The following is a 21294-nucleotide window of genomic DNA, read 5'->3' as shown; positions in this document are numbered from 1 at the left end:
GGGAAAGAAGAATATGTATATTTGTATATATTTGCTTTTTTCTTTTAAAGAGAAAAACAGAAGGATAAGCCAAAAAACCAAATTAAAATGATTATGTATGGGAGTGGGTGGAAATGGGCTAAAAAGCATAAGGAATAGAAGTGAGATCTGAATATGCATACATAGTTATAGTTTTGATTTATAAACCAAGTTGCATATTCAAGAAAAAGTAAATCAAAAAAGAAAGAAGCAAATCTGAAAATTTAATAAAACAGAAACAACTGGAGCTAACTATATATAAAATTGATGACACAACCACAGAGAGAAAAATCAAGTAACTTTAGAACACAGTACCCAAACTGTAAACCCTTACCTAGGACACATTCTAAGGGCAGAACGAACTACAAAGAAATGCTGAAGTTTACTGAATAAGTTTGCTGTTGGTAGCAATATTGATGTAGTTCTTTTTTTCTTTTTTTTTTAAAGATGACCGGTAAGGGGATCTTAATCCTTGACTTTGTGTTGTCAGCACCACACTCTCCCAAGTGAGCTAACCGGCCATCCATATATAGGCATCCGAACCCGTGGCCTTGCTGTTATCAGCACCGTACTGTCCCAAGTGAGCCACGGGCCAGCCCTTGATGTAGTTATTCTGAAGCTATTTGGTCCCCACCTTAACCAAGTGATCAAATTTAACATCACCAATAATGGGACCACCCATCATTGCACGCTTTGCAATGTTCTGAACTTCCCATTGGATCATTTCATCTTATGTAGTATTCTTGCCAAAATGTCTAACCTAAATCTACTTGAGGAAATAATCAGATAAATGCATTCTACAAGATAATTAACCTAAAACATTCTGCAAGCAACTGTCCTGGACTTTTCAAAAATGTTAATGTCATAAAAACAAACAAACAAAAAAAAGTGGGGGATGCTTCTAAATCAAAGGAGATTAAAGTGACATGATAACAAAATGCAATATGTGATCCTTGATTAGTTCTGTGTCAAAAAATAAAAATATAAAAACCACCACTAAAAAAAAATCAAGGATTTTTTGGGATAAATGGTTATATTTTAAGGATGTAATAATAATATTGAGGCTATGTAAAACAACTTCTTTGTTCTTAGGAGATACATACTGAAATATTTAGGAGTATCTGCATCTCCTAATGAAGTCTACAACTTAATTCCAAACAGTCCAGCAAAAACACAAACCAAAACACATAGACGGTAGTCCTCCCTTATCTGCGGGGGATACATTCCAAGACCCCTAGCAGATCCCTGAAACCACTAAACCCTATATGTACTATGTTTGTTCCTATACATACCTATCATAAAGTTTGATATATAAATTAGGCACAGTAAGAGATGAACAACAATAATGAATAGTAAAATAGAATAATTATAACAATATACTGTAATATAAAAGTTATATAAATGTGGTCTCTCCCAAAATCTCTTACTATACTGTACTTACACTTCTTGTGATGATGTGAGATGATAAACTGCCTATGTGATAAGTTGATAAGATGAAGTGAGGTGAATGGTGCAGGCATTGTGACAGAGCATTTAAAACTTATGAATTGCTTATTCTGGAATTTTCCATTTAATATTTTCGGACTGTGGTTGACTGCAGGTAACTAAAACCGTGGAATGAGAAACCACAGATAAGGAGGGGGGACTACCACACATACATACACACAATATACCTACACACATATGAGAGAGAGACTGAGAGAACAAGTGCAAGTGTGCACCACTGTGGCCAGATATTAGCAACTGGTGGATCTAAGAGAAGGTCTTATGAATGCTGATTCCATACACTTCTAAGTTTGAAATTTTTCAAAATAAAAAGGTAGGGAAAAATATTAAGATCCCAACCCCCACGATAGCCACTCTTCTCTGAAAAGGCCTAAGAAACCAAGTTTCTCTTTCTCAGTAAAAGAACCATTCGTAGTGATTTCAAGAAAATGGTTTAAAGCATTAGAGTTCACAGGACCTCAACTTTAATTTCAACAATTCTCCAATGTCACCTGCAACACATTCACTTTAAGTGAAATCAACTTGAAAAGTGTTCTTTGCAAAGGCAGATGGGTTTGCCTTTTAAAAGACAAGAAGGAAAAAGATGAAAAGGGGCAAAGGAGCGTAGGAGGCGCAACACTATGAAACTCTGTCAGCATTTAATAGTGATTTTAAAGCCAATAGTTATTATTTTGTATTCTCTAATTAGAGAAAAGATATGAAACTCTCTGGTCAATGATTAGGAAGAGAGGCTTCCCAATAGACCAGGTCTAGGATTCAGGAATTAGCTCAAAGGCCATTCAGATACTGACCAATGCCAATCAAAAACAACCCATTATGATTCCATCACAGGCTTGGATTTTTTTTTTTTTTTTTTTTGATTGTCATCCCTGGAAGAGCTGGGAAAAGCAACTTTGTAAGATCCTCCCAGCAGGACCAACTCTGCTATAAATTACACAAGGTCATCAGATGCAAGGTTCCAACTTTGAGAAAAAGGAAGAACAAGACAAATGCAGCCAGACTGGAGAGCAGGGAGGCCCAAGCCTGGGGAACTATCTGCAAAGGTTCCAGCCAGCCCTTGCTCATAAAGCTCTCTGCCCCCATCCCTCTCAGAATTAACGGCCTTCTGGAAGTTCCCCAGCACCACAACAGTTATGATACATATTTTTATCATAACCCTTGTGAAGTTAATGAGGTTATTCTGAGTAAATTAGCTGTCCAGCAAAAGCACAATTGTTCAAAAGCTGCACCAGCTAGGACTCTGAGAGATTTTAATTTTTTAGCTTGTATTTGGAACTGAATATTAAATGTTGTTCATAGTTTATTCTGTTTAGGCTTCCCAAATCATAAAAATAAATTAAGTTAGAGATGAGAGTTGGGGGAAGGGGGGTGGAGGTGTCAGGAAGTAGGTTTAAGAAAGGAATAATGTCTTACAATACTTTGTCCATTACTAATGTTCTATGGGCCCTGGAGAATATAACAGAAACCATTTTGGGCAGGGTGATAAAGTCATATCAAATATGATTTCAAAACAGAAAAAGGAATATATATACCACAGTTACTGTTTATTTAAACTGTTAACTTACCATCTGTTCCTGAACATCCCTCTTTGCCTGGGAAAACCCCTGTTGTAACTCTTCAAGTAAGATCTCGGATTCTTGAGCTCTTAGGACAAGTGCAGAGATCTTAAAAAAAAAAAAATGCATATCCAGAAAATATAAAGTTAGGAACTGGTTATTCTGAAACTAATCCTTCCATCTCCTGATTATTCATTGTCCAAAATTGACATTTACTTAGTTCATGGTAACCACTCACCACTCATTCAACAAATATGTGCGCATCTGCTGCGTGCAAAGCCTCAGCCTTTCAGATAATACCAAAGCCCTGAGTCATGTGCTGCCATACATGACCAAACAGCATTATGTGGGTCTTTAGACAGATATTAATCCACATGACCAAGTTACAGATATTATTTTTAAAGGGGCTTAAAAAAATCCATAAATATTTGAAACGCTGTCCACAAAAAAAACAGCACACATTTAAAGGATAAATGAATCTTTTCTGAACTAGCTGCAATATTCTTAGGTGGTTTACCTAAAAGCAATACACACATGATTAAATCACTGAATTCTAAACTCCCTTCGACTGGCTTTAATGTTACTGAGGATGGGTTTACTTGAAAATTGATGACTCATACATAAAAATAATAATATAAATGAAAATAATTTTGTTTAGACATTTTTTAAATGATTACTGTCACAGTTCTGCTTCCAATAGTGGCAAATGAGGTAATGTGAACCAACCTTCCTATTGAGAATTAGAAAAACTGTATAAAAATATAATGTGTATTTCTACTTGAGGGAACTGGAGAACTAACAAAGCAAAAAAGAACCAAGGATCAGGATAAGGACGAGTAGAATGCAGCACATGTAATAGTTCTTTAGAAACACATGCCGGGGCCAACCCCGTGGCTCACTCAGTAGAGTGCGGCGCTGGGAGCGCCGAGGCTGCGGGTTCGGATCCTATATAGGGATGGCCGGTGCGCTCACAGGCTGAGCGCAGTGCGGACAACACCAAGCCAAGGGTTCCGTTCCCCTTACCAGTCACAAAAATTTTTAAAAAATAAAAAAGAAACACATGCCAATTGCCAAAGAAACAGATATGACACCAAGAAGCTGAGCAGAGCACTTGAGAACCCCAGGATAGGGTGGCAAAAATGATGCATCCAGGACTCATCAAGCAAAGGGACCCCTGGTTAACATCCTGAACTTGGCTGGGTCCCCAAAGGGCCACACCTTAAAAGAATGGAAGAATTTTACATAATCCAACCTTCACAACTTTATATAATTTCCATTCCTATAATGGGATTAAAGTGATTCAGGATTGTTAGTACCAGTAGTTGCCTGCTTCTCTTAAGGAAAATGGCATCATGCTAGGCTTTATATTATTTCAACAATTTTTTATATACAATATCCAAAATGCATATAAAAATGCACAAGGAAATATGATAAAAAAAAAAAAAAAAAGACAATAGAAACAGGTCTACAATGGATCCAGGTATGTAAATTACTAGCTACTTGATCTGTTTTTTATTTTTTTATTTTTTTGGCAGCTGGCTGGTGTGGGGATCTGAACTCTTGACCTTGGTGTTGTAACACCTTGCTCTAACCAACTGAGCTAACCAATCATCCCTGTTCAAAGATTTTTAAAAAGGCAAAATTTAGAATTGCTAAAGAACAGGAAACAATGAAGAATAACTAAATGGAAATAATGAACTGAAAAAAATCAATTACCTAAAATTAAAAAACAACTAAAAAAAAATCAATTACATAAAATAAAAATTCATTGGATGGGCTTACAGATAAGATCCATTTGAATAGAAAATTGGTGAACTAAAAGACAGATTTGAAGAAAATAAAGACAACAAGATGGAAAATACAGAAGAGAGGGTAAAAGGCATGTATATGCAACGAGACGTTCTAACATATAAATATCTGAAGAAATAATAACCAATGGAAATATCTAGTAGAGCTAACAAAATAAGCCTATGCAACAATCTCCTAATTTCACTCCTAGATATACCCAAGAGAAATGAGTCTACATGTCTACCCAAAGACACATGTAACAATGTTCATAGAAAACTTACAATAGCCAAAAACTAGAAACCACCTAAATGTCCCTCAATTGTAGTACAAATAATGGTATATCCATGTAAGAGAATATTCAAAGCATTAATAAATAATGCTGATACACAGAACAATATGGATAAATCTCACAGCCATAATGATGATCAAATAAACCAGACACCAAAGGCTATATACTATACGATTCCATTTATATGAAGGTCAAGAACAAGCAATACTTAAAATATGTGTTAAAAGTCAGCATAGTGGCTACCTCTCCATATAGGTAGGTGAGGTATTATTGACTAGGAAAGAGCATGAGTGTTTTAGAAATGTTCTGTATCTTGATCTGGGTAAGGATTGCCTTGGAAAAAATTTTCACATGTGTACTCAAACTGTACACTTGAGATTTATGCACTTTACTGGACGTATAACTCAATAAAAACATGTCTTTAAAAGAAACATAATGGGTGAGAACTTTCCAATTATGATGTAAAACATCAATTCTGAGATGCAAGAAACCCTGTGAACCTCAAACAGGAAAAATATAAAGAAAAATACACCTAGGCATAGCACAGTAAAACTATAAAAAACAAAAAACAAGAACACTTTTTAAACAGCCAGGGAAAAAAACATTTTATATTCACAGGAACAACAATAAGACTGATAGCTGACTTATCAGAAACATGGCAACCACAAAGTGCTGAAAGAAAATAACATACGTGCTGAGAATTCTCTACCTGGAGACTTCTGGTGGGGTCCAACACGAATTAAGCCCCCTATGGCCTCTCTCCCACTGATTACAACTAAAAACTCTGGACAAAATGCAAAAACAACCTGAGGACTGAAAAATAAGCAAAAGCAGACAGACTACAGAGGGAAATCAGAATCAAAAGAAGCAACTCATATAGGAGTGAGTTTCCTGTTTATTTGTTCTTTTTTTCCTTCTTTCTCACCAGCATGGATCTGAGGGCAGCCCCAGTTGTGAAGCTACAACAGTTTCAGCAGTTCAGGAGATAAAACTGTCTGGCCACAGGGCCAGGAACAAGATGTCTATGAACCAGACAATACAGGGGTAATCTTAGAGAGGAGAGAGAAAAATTATCCCCTAATTCCATATATGAACCAGCACAAGTCCCACACTCACCCCTACAAATACAGGGACAGACCCAAAACAACACAGCAGGGTCTTTTAAAATGGAATTGGCATTATAACTACCACTCACAGAAGACAAAACAGAACTTGGGAACTGCCATGTGTAGAAGCATCCTGAGGCCCATGCCAGATGCAGCTGTCTCAGAATCGTAAGCCAAATAAACCTCTGTTCTTTATAAATTACCCAGTCTTAGGTATTTCTGTTACAGCAACACAAAAAAAAAACAGACTAATACAAGGCTCTAACAAGATTATATAAAGAACACCTAACAAATCAATAAGAAAAACAGATAATCAAAAAAAGTAAAACAAAGTAGACAATCCAATAGAAGAATGAGCTAAGACAGGAATCTCACATAGACACACAAAATATCCCAATGGCCAATAAACATGAAAAATGCTAAATAACTTCAACAGTCATCAGAGAAATGCAAACTAAGCAACAATGAAGTACCATTACACACCCACCAAAATGGCTACAATTAAAATAACTAAAAAAATAAAGTTTCTGAAGAGCTTGAACCCACAGGAATTCTTCTCATACATTGCTAGTGGGAGTATAAACTGTACAGCCACTTCCCAAAACTGTCTGGCATTATAATCTATTAAATTTGAACATATATTTTGAAAGTTTTGCCCCAGGCATTCTACTCCTATATATATCTATCTAGCACAAACATGTCCACTTAGCCCCATACAGAAATTTCAAAGTAACGTTATTCATAATATCCCAGAACTGAAAATAATAAAACGTCCATTAACATCTGAATGGATCGACTGTGATATGTCCACACAGTGGTACAACTACACAACAGCAAAAGCAAACAACTACATATTATCATGAATAGGAATCTCACACTGTTGAACAGAGAAAGATAGAAACAAAAGAATACACGGTGTATGACTCCATTTTTTTTTTAAATTAAAAACAGACAATACTAATCTAATGGTGTTAGAAGTTAGGACAGAGGTTACTTCTAAGGAGGAATCTGTTAGTGGAAGGAAAAGTGAGAACTTCTGCAGTACTGGGTAAAGTACTGTTGCTTGATCTCAATGGTGGTTACACAGATGTTAGTTCTGGTGTGTTTGGTATATCTGGGTATGTTTGGGTTTTTTCTATGTAAGCTGTACTCTTAAAATGTTAAAAATAATTAGTATCGTTCTTGTCAACAAGTTTCTTGTGCAGCAGAAAAACGTAATTAATAAAAATAAAAGGGGAAAGGAGAAGCAGAGCCTCCTGACATTCATTAACCAATTTCAAAAAAATCTGTAAGACACCACAGAAAGATCTGTAAGAGATCTTGTTCTCTGACAAGAAATAAAACTGCCAAATCTTCAGGGCAAAATAAACATGACTACATTTTTGAATTTTTTTTTTTAATAAGCCAGTCACCCCCCCCACAGGTCACATTGTAAAAACCCTCATTTACCTGGTGACTTGAATCTTCAGTGCTCTGCTTTATGAAGTCTTCCAGCTCCTGTTTATCTTTCATTGCCTTCTCTAACTGGTCATTAGCTTGCCTTAGCATCACCTGCAGTTTTTTCACCTATGTAATTTTATAAGTCAATTGGAAGGAAGAACCAGAATTCTTTTATAAATTTTAAAAAATCCCTAACTCCAGAATTCTTTTTAATCTCTAATCTTTTTTCTTAGAAACATCACAGATTTATCAATTCTGAGATAAATGACCTCAAGAGACAACTGTACCGTGCTTTACAGTTAACAAATCATTTTTCACATACATTATCTTATTTGAAAATATCTGCTTCTCCTCCTGGGTCCTCTGGGCTATGGCGCTGGCCTCCCTAACGCTAGTCTATGCTCTGCCGCCTCCAATTTATAATCCACACGAACACTATAATTTTGACAAAAGTGAAATCACATAATTTCCCTACTAAAATGCCTAAGTGCCTCCCAAAGTCTTCAGGGTAAAATTTAAACCCCTTCACAATCACCATCCTCCCTCAATGATCTCATCATGGCCTGCCTTTGTAGCTTCCTCTCCAGTTACTTTTTAACACACACCCTTTATGCCCAGCCACACAAACTACTCATAACTTCCCAGAACACATCATTTTCTTTCATAACTCTGTTCCTTTCTTTGAACACCCTTTCCCCTTTCCCCATTTCTTTTCCTAATTTTTACCACGCTCTAAAACAAACAGCTCAAGTGTGACCTTTCCTGAGCCCACAGTTAAGCTAGATGTTCCTCCTCTAGTTCTGCGTGTATCTGCAGTAACAAACTATATTAAATTGATGGCTCGGGTGTCAACACTGAAAGCTCCTTATGGGCAGAAACTGTTCTAGCTGTATCTGAATCCCAAGGACCCAGAAAAATGCCAGGCACGGATGAAGCATCAGTAAATGTCTACTGACATTTCTATGGAATCCAAGATAGCCCATCCTCATGCCACACTATCAGAAGCCAAATACATTAGTTTTGCAAATAGCTTTAAGATTTTACTTTTGAACCATCTATGAAAAAAGCATACATGTAGGAACTCAATGCCAATGATATTTGAAAATATTAAGTCATCATTCTAATCTGCTTAAAGTTCTTTCAAAGACTGAGAGAACAATCTTCATAAACAAAGAACAATTTGTAAATATAAGAAAAAATGGTCTTTACATATGCTTTCACAAGCCTACTCATGAAATTCTACTTTATTTCCTAAATGTTCTCAAGGTACCCATTATTAAATGCTGTATTTGGAAAGGTACTTAAGACTTGTCAGTCTCAGCATACCAAATCTACCAAAGCTTAATTTCTGTGACCCTATAAATGAACCTTAATCAATTCAACAAATTTATGAGGAGCAGACAATAAGCAATGAAGATTCCAAATACTGATTAATTACATTCCGTTAAACTTTTATACTATTAGAGGCAATGGTCAAAATCTTATCTCCCTAAATCTCCATATCATAAAGTACTTCCTATGCGTGTGAGATCATGGCAACATCATTTTTAGGCCTTGAGTGGGAGGGACAGGGTGGGAGAGGAGATGAGGCAGTGCTTCTGTGAGAGCTGAGCTGATCTGTGCAGTGCTGCCAAGTCAATGAAGCACACATACACAAAAGCAGAGTCCTAATGAGCTCCCACTGGAAATGTAACTTTCATTGTATGTACCAGATTATTTAATAATTTAACAAGATGGATATGCTCCATAATGCAAATGGGGGGGAGCAATTAATTCGGCACCTCCAATGAAAACTACAACAGCTCACCAATTTGGCATATCCAAAAGAAACTCACCTGGTCTCTTGTTTCAGCTTCCTGAATCTGAATTCCTTGTAATTGTTTTTCATAATTGGAACACATATCACAACGTCTACCAAGTTTATTTCCCGCATTATGTACCTGAAGGGCACCAAAATTACCTCTTATCAGGCAGAACAAAATAATTCTACATCACATACTTGAGGAATGAGTGCATAGTCTTACTGATCTTATTCAAAGTAGAACATGGAGTAAGAAATTTTTTAGGGACTTATGGCAACAAGTTAAAATACAGAGTCAGATTTTAAAAAGTCATAATCTCCAGGATAAGTATGATAGAAAAACAAGGAACACAACTTATCACCACCAAGAGGCTAAGGGACACAAAACACCACATTTGAGAAAAACACAAAGCTAGCAAAAGGTACTACAATGTGGCATTCGCAATTTAAATCAATACCATCCAACCAATGGGAAGAAAAATACCCAAAAAGCAGTGCCAATTCACCTTTCACCAGCTCCAGTTACAAAATAGTTATGAAACTATTAAGAAGCACCTTCTCACATATTTTTTGCATGAGACCAAGGAAAATAGTTTCTTTCCTATTTAATAATCTGTTCCACTTACTGGTCAATAGCTTCTCTAAAGAGAAGTATCCTTGAGTAAAGGAAAGCACTACATGTCAGAAAACCTGGATTCTAACCCAGGTTTTGCTATTGAGTCGAGGGGAACACTTGAGTGACTCACTTGATCTTTCTAAGCCAGTTTCCTCATCTGTAAATTGGGAACAATCATGCCCTGATTGCTTCATTATCATAGTGAAGCTCAAAAAGATGAGGTATGTGAAAGGGCTTTGTAATCTGTAAAGCATTATGCAAATACATATTTAAGTTTTTATCTCCTAATCTTTTTGTTTGTTTGTTTGTTTGTTTTTGCAGCTGGGATCTGAACCCATGACCTTGGTGTTATAAGCATAACCAACTGAGCGAACCAGCCAGCTATAATCTTATTTCTGAGTTTACAAATACTATGAGGAGGCAAATTAACTTCATTAAAGGTTGCCTTTTTTTCTCTCCCGTATTTTCCATCCCCTCCTTAAACCCACTCTCAGAATCAACAGTTGACTAGTTTGCACTTTAGAGCTAAAGGAAAGATGAAAGAGCATAAATACTGGAATACATTGAGATTACAGAAAACTGCAAAGCGGGGCTGGTCAGTTAGCTGAATTCGTTAGGCCGTGGTGCATGATAACACCAAGGTCCAGGGTTCGATCCCTGTACTGGCCAGCTGCCAAAAAATAGGAAATGTTAAAGTAAAACAGATTCAGGTTATTCTAATTTAAACGTAGCAATGCTAGTCAGGCAGGTTGCTCCAACTTCATAGCCGTGACTTCAGGTGGAGAAGTCCACGCTCAATGAGATTAGCTAGTTAATTCCCTTCTCTGTCGCAATCACCTGGAATAGCCAAAGCAGTCAGACAACATGGGTTAACATCCGCTTACTGGGAACATGTGCCTGCACTAACTCCATGGACTATCTACTGAATGAACAATAAATCCCAGAACCACCCAGCATCCCTCAGAGTCAGCACATGGAAAAAAGTCAGAAAGATAACTCACCTCTTTCTGCAGGAGATTCCATTCTGTCTCACTAACTAAGCGGTAGCCACTGGGGGACACGTAAGCACTCTCCACACTCTGGGTAACACTGGAGAGGAGGGATGCCGTCTCTTCCTGTTCTGGTGTCATTGCCTTGATTGCTCTTTCCTGATCTTTGGTTAACATAAACCCAGTTGGCATCTGCAGTGACCCAAGGGATGCAGTATCAAAGTTCTCAGACACCGAGTCTGCTCCTACCAGTGGTCCAAAATCTGACTCATCCAGGTTTCCAGCAGATTTTGCTTTGTAGTTATAGCCTAAAGCTTTGGATTGCAGTGAGCCTGAGGTTCCCAAGCTGTCTGTAGACTGTGCTCTCCTGAGTCCATCTTTAAACATGTCACTGTCCGATTTACTAAACGGATCTCCAGATGGCAACAATAAGTCTGCATCTAAGGAATGGACCGAACCATGGGTGCTGTCTAAATGCTCCTGAAATGTGAAAGTATATATTGCCAAGTTAGATAATTCTCTGTATCTCCAAAGAGAAAAACTACCATATGTTAAATGTATTTTGCCACATGTTACACATGATAATGCCACCTTCATATAATCATTGAACAAACATTTATCGAATGTCTCCAATAAATCAGGCACTCAGGATACAACTGTGAGCAAGATACAATCTCTGACCTCAAGATGTGAACAGTTTCATGAAAAAGACAAACAGGCAAGCAGGTTATTACAATACTGTATTTAATAAAATGATAGACTAGAGCTATGTACTGAATGCTCTGGGAGCTCAAGAAGAGGAATTTAGCCCACACATGAGTAGCAAGGGACGGTCACTTGCAATTCAGTGTTGGGTATGTTGAGCACGAGGTGCGTTTTGAATAGCCAAGTGAAGGTGCCTTTTGAATGTCCAAGTGAAGATGTCTACCCAATAGAAGGACATAGAAGTCATTAGATAGGGACTTGGGAGTAACCACTGTATAATGATAATAAAAGCTACAGCACACAAATCAGAACACCTAGGATAAGAGGGACACAGGCAGAACCCTGAGAAACACCAACCTCTGGGGGACAGGCAAAAGAAGGAAAAGCCAGAGTAGCAGAAGGGAAATGTGGAGAATGTGGTATTCTGGAAACCAAGTTTCAGGAAAGGTGTAAACAACATGTTAACTGAGGAGAATGTGGTATTCTAGAAACCAAGTTTCAAGCAAGATGTGTGATCAACATGTTAAATGTGGTACACTAAGTGAAAGAAGCCAAACACAAAAAGTCACGTATTATATGATTCCATCTACAAGAATGTCTAGAACAGGTAAATCCATAGAGACATAAAGCAGGTTAGTGACTGCCAGATACTTGGGGGGAGTGGAGAATGAAGTGTGACTCTTTAACACCAAGGTCAAGGGTTCAGATTCACATACAGGCCAGCCACCCCTCCCACCCCTCAAAAAAAGAGACCCTTTAATGGGTATGGGGTCTTCTTCGGGAGTGATAAAAATGTTTTCAAACTAGACAGATGTGACAGTTGCAAATTGTGTATATGCTAAATGCCACTGAATCATAAACTTTTTTTCTTTTTATTTTTCAGCTAGGCAGTACAAAATTGTACTCTTTAAATAGTTAATTTTATGTTATATGAATTTCATCTCACCTTTTTTTTTTTTTTTTTTTAAAGATGACCAGTAAGGGGATCTTAACCTTTGACTTGGTGTTGTCAGCACCACGCTTTCCCAAGTGAGCCATGGGCCATCCCTATATAGGGATCCGAACCTGTGGCCTTGGTGTTATCAGCACCACACTCTCCCAAGTGAGCCACGGGCCAGCCCTCATCTCAATTTTTTTAAAAAGGCAATATAGAACATTCCCAAAGGCAAAAAGCAGAACAGTGCCATTGCGTGATGCAGCTGCACAGTTAGTGGGAAAATAAGAAAAACAAGGAAAATGTAACAAAGTTTTTCTTGATACTAAATTTATTCAATTTAGGGCTAGCCCATTAGCTCAGCTGGTTAGAGCTCAGTGTTGTAACATGAAGGTTAAGGATTTGGACTCCCATATCGGCCAGCCACCAAAAAAAAATAAAAATAAAAAAGTAAATTTATTCAATTTAAAGGATTATCCTTTTTCTTCAGATGATATCCTTTCTATTTTTTGTTGTTAAGTGACCTTTCTTTTACAAACATGAGGAAACTGTGGAATAGTCTTTTTAATGTTTTTTGGGGGCGGCTAGCTGGTATGGGGATCCAAACCCTTGACCTTGGTGTTACAGGGCCGCTCTCTAACCAACAGAGCTAACCAGCCAACCCCTTTCTAATGTTCTAAAAATATTCTTACTTGTTATAATAAAAAGATGACAACTTTTACGTTAATTCATCCATTTCTTTCCTTTTAAAGATTTTTATTCATCTGAAATTCAGATGGCTGAAAACACATATCTAGTATATATTAAGCTAACTATGGCAATGGTCCCAACTAAGTATCCTAATAAAAACTGGAATAAGAATCCATTTTCTTAGCTTGCAAAAGAACCTAACACCTACTACTATCACATACAATGCTGCTGTGACATGGAAAAGGGAAGAGGATATGGGCATAAAAGTTGTGAGGACCATTTTGAAAACACCAGACTACCATAAAGACAACAGTGTACAGAACATATACTTCTAGGGGAAGCATGAACTGTTATGGTGTTTCTAGGGCTGGCCAGTTAGCTCAGTTGGTTAGAGCACAGCCTTGTAACACCAAGGTCAAGGGTTCAGATCCCCATACCAGCCAGTCACCAAAACCAAAAAAACTTTTATGTGTTTCTGAAACATAATTTAACAATATGTCCTAATACCTTGAATAATGTTTATGCCCTTGAATTCAGCAATTCTTTTCCTAAGAAAATAATCAGATACATCCATAATGATTTATGTCTAAGAAAAAATTATATATAATAGCATTATGGAAGTACTAGTTTTAGAGAAGTAAAAAATGGAACCAATTTGATTACCAGTGTGTTAATCATGTGTTTTATTTTCTATATTTCTTGGGGGCCTTACTGGAGGAGGAGAGACTATGCCTCCGGGTTATCTAATTCTTAGAGATAACAGACAACTCACCCACCTGTGAACATGACTTTCATATGCAAACCAACCAATCCCAAGCCCATATCCCCAACCACCTCCTTTATCTAATTGTCACACACCAAGCCAATTTCCCCTACCCTAAACCAACCCAAAGACCAAGTACAAAATAATTAAAGACATGTCCCCAAACCTGCCAGAATTATTCAAACTAGCCAATCCTAAACTGTTTGCCCTGCCCTGCCTTAGCTTTTCCCGTGTAAAGCCCAATAACGGCTGTGGCCCATGCTTTCCCCTCACTCTTGCTTCTGCCTCCTGACCAGCTCTGGTGCTTCCCCCATGTGGCCCTGCCTGATGTGTTGTGAATCTCATTTCCAGGGGAACTGTGACATTAAACTTTTCTTCCAATGGCATTGACCTCCCATGTCATCAATGACCTTTATCAATTAAAACCTGGGCACAAGTCAATTAGTAGGGAACCAGCTAAAGAAATTATGGTACATTTACATGCTAAAATTCTGTCAGCCATTTAATATTATTTTTGGAGAAAAATGTACATAAAACACTATGTAGTTACAATCTGGGTTATATTTAAAAAGTGGAAATAGAAACACATATATGTCATCTTTGGAAAAGAAAACAGAAAAGGGAAGAGGAGAGATACATACTGTAATGTTAGTGGTGGTTATCTCTGAGTGGTAGGACTATCTACCAGTTATTTTCATTTTCTATGACTTTTTTCTAAATGTTTAAAATTTTCGGGCCGGCCTGTGGCTCACTTGGGAGAGTGTGGTGCTGATAACACCAAGGCCATGAGTTCGGATCCCTATATAGGGATGGCCGTTTAGCTCACTTGGGACGGCGTGGTGCTGACAACACCAGGTAAAGGGTTAAGATCCCCTTACCAGTCATCTTTAAAAACAAAAAAACCCACAAAATTTTCCATAATGAACATATATTACTCTTGTACTGAGAAAAGCACATTCTAAGCATCATGATAAAGAAGATATGAGGTCTTAAAAATTTTAAATGTCTTTGGCAACAAACCTAAGTCTCCAAAACATTCCATATTAACTTCAAACCAAGAACTAAGTAAATTGTCATGATTCTCAACACAAAACAATGATTCTCAACATTCAAACTGCAAAATATCAGATCTAAAAGTCTAAAAAGGCACTTCAAATGTTGGGAAATAATGTTATACACAATATATCATATAGATCTATTAAAACAGAATAAAAAATAAGAAAAATACTTCATTGTAAATCACAACAAATCTCCCTTTCCTGTTTTCCTGCTCTTCAGACATTCCTGGACAGATGACTACATGATGCAAAAACCATGTAATATGTGGCTGTTTCCAAAAATTGAGAAATTCTCCTGGGAGTCTAACTATTACAAAAATGCACAGCAGAATTAGGCCAAGTGGACCTTAGCGTATGTTCCAAAACAAAGAATGTACAAAAACAACCACATCATACTTTTCAGTGTCCACCAAGATTTTTTTTTTTACAGTTTTTTTTAAATGTCAAATAATCCATAAATAAGGAAATATAAGACACCAGGAGGTAGATTATTCATGGCTCAGAGTAAATCTGCAAAGTAAACTGAAACATAATACTTTTGAAAGTGAAGAAAAGACCCTTATCCAATTTAACAGTGTAAACAAGGCATATATGCATGGAAATTAAGTAGATAGGTCTGGCTAAAGTGGACAGCAGTGGGTAAGACTAGAAGGCCTGTATGCCAAGCTAGGGACCTTAGTTTTTATCCTAAAGGCAATAAGAGAAGCATTTCCTTCATTACAAACAAAATATCAGCTTGAGCTCTGAATGATGAGTAGAAGGATTTCAATATTCAGAAAAACAGGAAAAAAGTGTTCCAGCTGAAGGAACCAACAAACTAGGTGAAGAGCATAGCACAAGATGACAACCAATATGGCTAAAGCAGAATACACTTTATGAAGGGCCTCAATTGTCTGAATGAGGAATTTGTACTTTATTATGTAGGTAATGGGAGTCAGTGGTGGTTTTTGAGAACGGGAGTGGCCCAAACGCAAGCTGCATTAAAAAAATGAATGTGACAGTAATGCTGAGGGTGCAATGAAGGGGGACAGGCTGAAGACAGGAAACTCACTGAGGAGGCCCTTGCTATACGGTGGGTGAGAGGTGATGAGGCCACAGGAACACCACCTCACACCTTCCACCTCCCAGTCTCTCTACTATACCCATTCCCGTTACCTAAAACAGTCTACCCTGCCTCATGGCAATCTGTCAAACCTCACCCACTGTTCTCAGGACTTAAGACCTAATCCTGGTTAATACTCACATATATGCTATACAGAGTTAAGTGTTTCAACACTTTAGATAATCTCTTTTAAACAAAAAGCTCAAAGTATTAGCAACATTTATTATTCACTTCAAAAAAGATTTTGCAGACCCTATTTAAAGACTTCTAACGTACTCAATTTTGTAAGTACTGGAAAAAAGATCTAATTATTTCAGACAGTGGATGAAACTGCAACATGTTTCAAGTAATGATGTCTATAATGCTGTAAAAATAACAAAATAAATATTGTCATTTTATCGAATTTTCAGCTAGTAGCTATGTACTCCCATATGAACATTGTAACTGACTGATGTACAAGTAAGCTGAAAACTCTGTGACACTGTGCATACAATAATTTTAATTATCAATTCATTTTACCTCTTCATTTGATAACTGGGCTAAAGATTCTTCTTGAGTTAAAGCACACACGACTGGTATTTTTACTTCTTCCTCGACATCTGTTTTTTTGTGATCCTTTCTCTTATTAAGTCTTTGTTGTTCATCATCCTCCTAAAAGTTAGGAAAAAACATACATTACCCAGGTAATCTGTACTTAATCATGTAGTTCTTTAACCACTCAATACAAATAAGAAAGAACAGAGCTTTATGATAAGAGGAAACTGGACACTTAAGCTTATATATTTTGTAATCACATCCAATGGCCTCTGGTCATGACAAAATATTTTAATGTCATAAGCACAAAGTAAGAACCCTGGTTTAAAGAAAAAATCAGGAAGCAGCTTCCAAGAAAAGTATACTGTGTGAAAGTAAGGCAAAACAAAAGAAAGCAAACCACCCTCTCCAAATGATCCAAGAGAAGAAAATTTACATTGAAGATTCCTTCTGAGTGTTGCAGGAAAAAAATAGGAAAAAGTTGTTATGACATTACATTCATTAGAAACATGTACAAATTTATAAGAAATACAAAAGGAATGATGAAAGCTGATATGATAATTCATTCAGCAAAGATGAATAAAGTACCTTCAGTGCCCACAAAACAGTCTAGTGAGGATGGACAATTACAACACAAATAGGTACAAGGCTCTAAAGAAGGAAAAAAATGACGACTGATTTCATCTCAAGGAGCCAGCAAAGGGGGCCCAGAGGAGGTAACACTTCAGCTGGATATTGAACGATCAGTTAGATGAGTTGGCAGTTGCATGAGAGGAGACAGGCAAGGGTTCCAGGGAGAAAGGAGGCACATCCAAACAATGGAGGTGTGGAAGAGCAGGCTGTGGGGGATACTGAGTAATCTAATGTGACTGAAACGTGGGCAGGTTCATGAGAGGTGAGGAACATGGAGAAGAGAAGGATGATTAAATGCTTACAATCTGGAATCAGAGACTGGCTTATCCCTCAGTTCTGCCATTACCTCTCTCAGCCTGTTTCCTAATCTGTAACATAGGGATAATTCTACAGCTCCTACCACATACGGAGAGTTTTGTTTTGTTTTTTGTTTTGAGATAAAGCTTTATATGTAAAACCTTAGCACAATGCTAACACATAGTAAGAGCTCAATAAATGTTAATAAAGGCCTTAAATAACCAGCATAGTGAAGTTTAGACTGTTTTAATGGGCAGCAGAGGAAGCATGATAAAACCTGTACTTCAGAATCTACATTGTTATGTTGACTGTGTCTACACACAATATCAACGAGTCAGAATTAAGAAACAGAAAAAGAAATTTTAAAAAGAAGAAAGTTCTGAAAAACTAAATCTATCTTAAATCACATAAGGCAATATGAAATATTTCCTAAAATACCTGGAAAAGCAATGAACACTTTTATGTAGCTATCCTAGAGAAATATTTGCACACATACACAACATGGTAAAAGATATCAGCTGCAACACTATATGAGATGACAAAAAAAGGAGGGAGAGGACCATTTAAATGCCCACTACAAGGAAAAAGGCTAAATCAATTTTGGTACAATCATGCTACCAGTTAACAAGAATGAGATAGGATGATGTGAAAATACATCCAGGATAATGTTTATGGGAACAGTAAGTTATAGAATAAAAACTTACAGTATGATACCAGTTGTATGGGAGAAAAAAACCACCCTAAATATATGCTTGGAAATACACAAAACTGGTCTGGAAGACTGTCTACCAAACTGATAAAAGTATAGTTACTTCTGGAAAGGGGAGGTGTGGGAGATGTCAAGGGGGATTTTCACATGATCACTTTGTATTTACTTTAACATGAGAATGTGTTTGTGTATTATTCATGTAATTTAAATAATTTTTTAAAAAGATAAGGAGAAGTCTGGCCATTTAGCTCACTTGCGAGAGAGTGGTGCTGGTGACACCAAGGTCAAGAAGTCAGATCCCCTTACTGGCCAACTGCCAAAAAATTAAATTAAATTAAAAGATAAGGAGAAAATAGGATCTTGGGTATGCAGCACTCTGGACACCTGCCTTTTCCTATCACTCAGCCTCTCCATGCACATCTTGTCACTTTCTGATAAGGCTTTTAGAGCAATGTCACCAAAGATTTGACCTGGACAGACAAACCTCAGAAGCCCTAGGAGAAATGGACAGAACTGTAGAGAAAGATTTTCTCAGAAATATGCACTGTTGGAGCCGACCGGTGGCTCACTTGGGAGAGTGCGGTGCTGATAACACCAAGGCCACGGGTTCGGATCCCTGTATAGGGGTGGCCGGTTCGCTCACTTTGGTGAGCGTGGTGCTGACAACACCAAGTCAAGGGTTAAGACCCCCTTACCGGCCATCTTTTAAAAAATGAAAGAAATATGCACTGTTGCATCCTGTAGTCTCTGAAGAGGATCGTTTCTAAATCATTTTTCCCCAGAAAAAGCCGTGTCTAAAGTTAAAAAACAAAACCCCTCAAATGCAGCTATTATGTTTTCTAAAGTGGCACCTTGTTTCAGCTTCAGTCAATCTCTAACATACATAACTTAATGCAATCACATATGCGGGGAAGGGGGGAGCTTATTAACAAAGCGAACAAGTCCTACACAACTGCTATTCACCTGATCTTTCTTCTTCAATTCTTCAACTTGCCGGAGCTGTTCTGAAGTTAGCACAATCTCCATTCGCTGCATGTCTCTCATCAGCAAACGCTGAGACTCCAGAAACTGGTCATTGGCCTTTTGCCACGTATGTTTTAACTGGTTGTGTTGTTGTCGCTCTTGCTCCAAGAGATGGCAAACTGTTTAGAAACCCCCCAATCAAAAACACTGAATTTTAATGATAGGCAATTTCTTTAGCACAGGGCTACTAGACCAGGTCTGGCCAATAGTCCAGTCTATCTGGGATTCTGCCCTTGACCGGCACCAAGAGGCAACCTACAGTTGAACATGGCAGCTATCCCCACACCATCTCTCTAAAGCAGATTCTCCCAAGTGTGATCCTATGAACATATGAAAAAAGATTTCTGTGATCAGTAAGTTTTAGAAACCCTGGGTTAAATAAATTTTTAAAAATTTCTTTACTGTAGGACTTTGAGCTCAGGGTCTTAATTATGTCTGCTTCCTGGAAGCTTATATATAATACAGCATTTCCCAAATTTATTTATAAACACACACAACCCTTTTTCACAGTACAACTCAAATAAGTGTTCTAGGGAATACACTTTGGGAAACATTACTCTGAAGGCCAAATTGTGTTTAATACATTCTGATTAATCTGTCAACCAGGTATCCTTCTGGGGCCCATTTAGTTTTGACCTCTCAGGATAAGTCAAAGAATATTAGCGTGTATTCTTGACACTCATCAGCCCAGGCATCTTCTACTGAAAAAACAACAGGCAGCATCATCTACCCACCCATGTATCCAGCCACCCAATACAGAAACCTGAGAGATGACTAATACTTCTGATTTCTCCTCACCCCAACACATTCACCTATGACAAAGACCTATTCTGTTTCCTCTGCAGTAGGACACATCTATCTTCTGGCTTAGATCAGCTCTTATGTCTTGGACAACTACAACAGTAGTTTTTTTATTCTTCCTGCCTTCAGGCTTGCCTTTTCTATTATATTCTTCACATTGCCATTAAATTCAACTTGTTAAAATGCAAAATTGATACTGTCACTCTCCAGTTTAAAACTCTTCAGAAAAGTCAGACATAAAAAGGCACATATTGTAAAATCCCATTCATATAAAAGTCCAGAATAGGTATATCTATTGAAACAGAAAGTGTATTAGTGGTTGCCAGGGGGCTGGAGGGAGAACAGATAGGAAGTAACTGAAAATGGGTACAGGATTTCTTTTTGAGGTAATAAATGTTCTAAATTAGATAATGGTGATGGTGCACAATTTTGTGAATAAATTTAAAAACTACTGAATTATCCACTTTAAAGGGGTGAATTTCATGGCATGTGAATTATATCTCAATAGAGCTGTTATTTAACGGGGGAAAAAACCCTTTGGAGGATTCTTACTCTCCATATGTAAAGTCCACAATCCTTAATTAACACAAGGCCTCCATGATCTGGCCCGTCTACCGCTCCAGCCTCACATTTTGCCCCCTGCCTGCGCATCCTAATTGTGCTTTTTGTACACTGTCTTACCTAGCTACATGCAAATGGCCCTGGATGCCATGCTTCTCTGACTACCCAACAAGTACCTACCCATCTTTCAAAACTCCACATAAGAACAACTTCTTTTAAGAAGCCTATCTGATCCTGGGACAAAAATAATCGATCATTCTTCATCAGTGGCACTGCTGCATTCTGACACAATTCCGAGCACAGTATCTATAATATGCAATTGCACTAATTTGGTTACATATCTAATTCCCCCAATTTAGGCTGTAAGTTACACGG

The 21294-nt window shown here is 37.5% G+C and overlaps 1 protein-coding gene across 2 annotated transcripts in view; it reads right to left on the bottom strand.

Annotated features, from left to right (window-relative positions):
• The window catches only part of RABEP1 (rabaptin, RAB GTPase binding effector protein 1), a 119066-nt gene that overhangs the window by 12301 nt on the left and 85471 nt on the right, over positions 1-21294 (bottom strand). Inside the window, exons 7-12 of one of the 2 annotated variants that reach the window (XM_063109651.1) lie at positions 19498-19676; positions 16881-17012; positions 11122-11589; positions 9539-9643; positions 7713-7829; positions 3090-3188 (exon numbers count right to left, since the gene is read on the bottom strand). In XM_063109651.1, the coding sequence (XP_062965721.1) occupies positions 3090-3188; positions 7713-7829; positions 9539-9643; positions 11122-11589; positions 16881-17012; positions 19498-19676 (1100 nt within the window). The remainder of the gene's footprint in view (positions 1-3089; positions 3189-7712; positions 7830-9538; positions 9644-11121; positions 11590-16880; positions 17013-19497; positions 19677-21294) is intronic. The other variant, XM_063109652.1, reaches the window with a different exon arrangement.

The sequence above is a fragment of the Cynocephalus volans genome, chromosome 10, assembly GCF_027409185.1.
Source record: "Cynocephalus volans isolate mCynVol1 chromosome 10, mCynVol1.pri, whole genome shotgun sequence".
Taxonomy (NCBI): Eukaryota; Metazoa; Chordata; class Mammalia; order Dermoptera; family Cynocephalidae; genus Cynocephalus; species Cynocephalus volans.
Note: the sequence above shows the minus strand (reverse complement) of the source record. Positions and strands in the feature narration are given on the sequence as shown.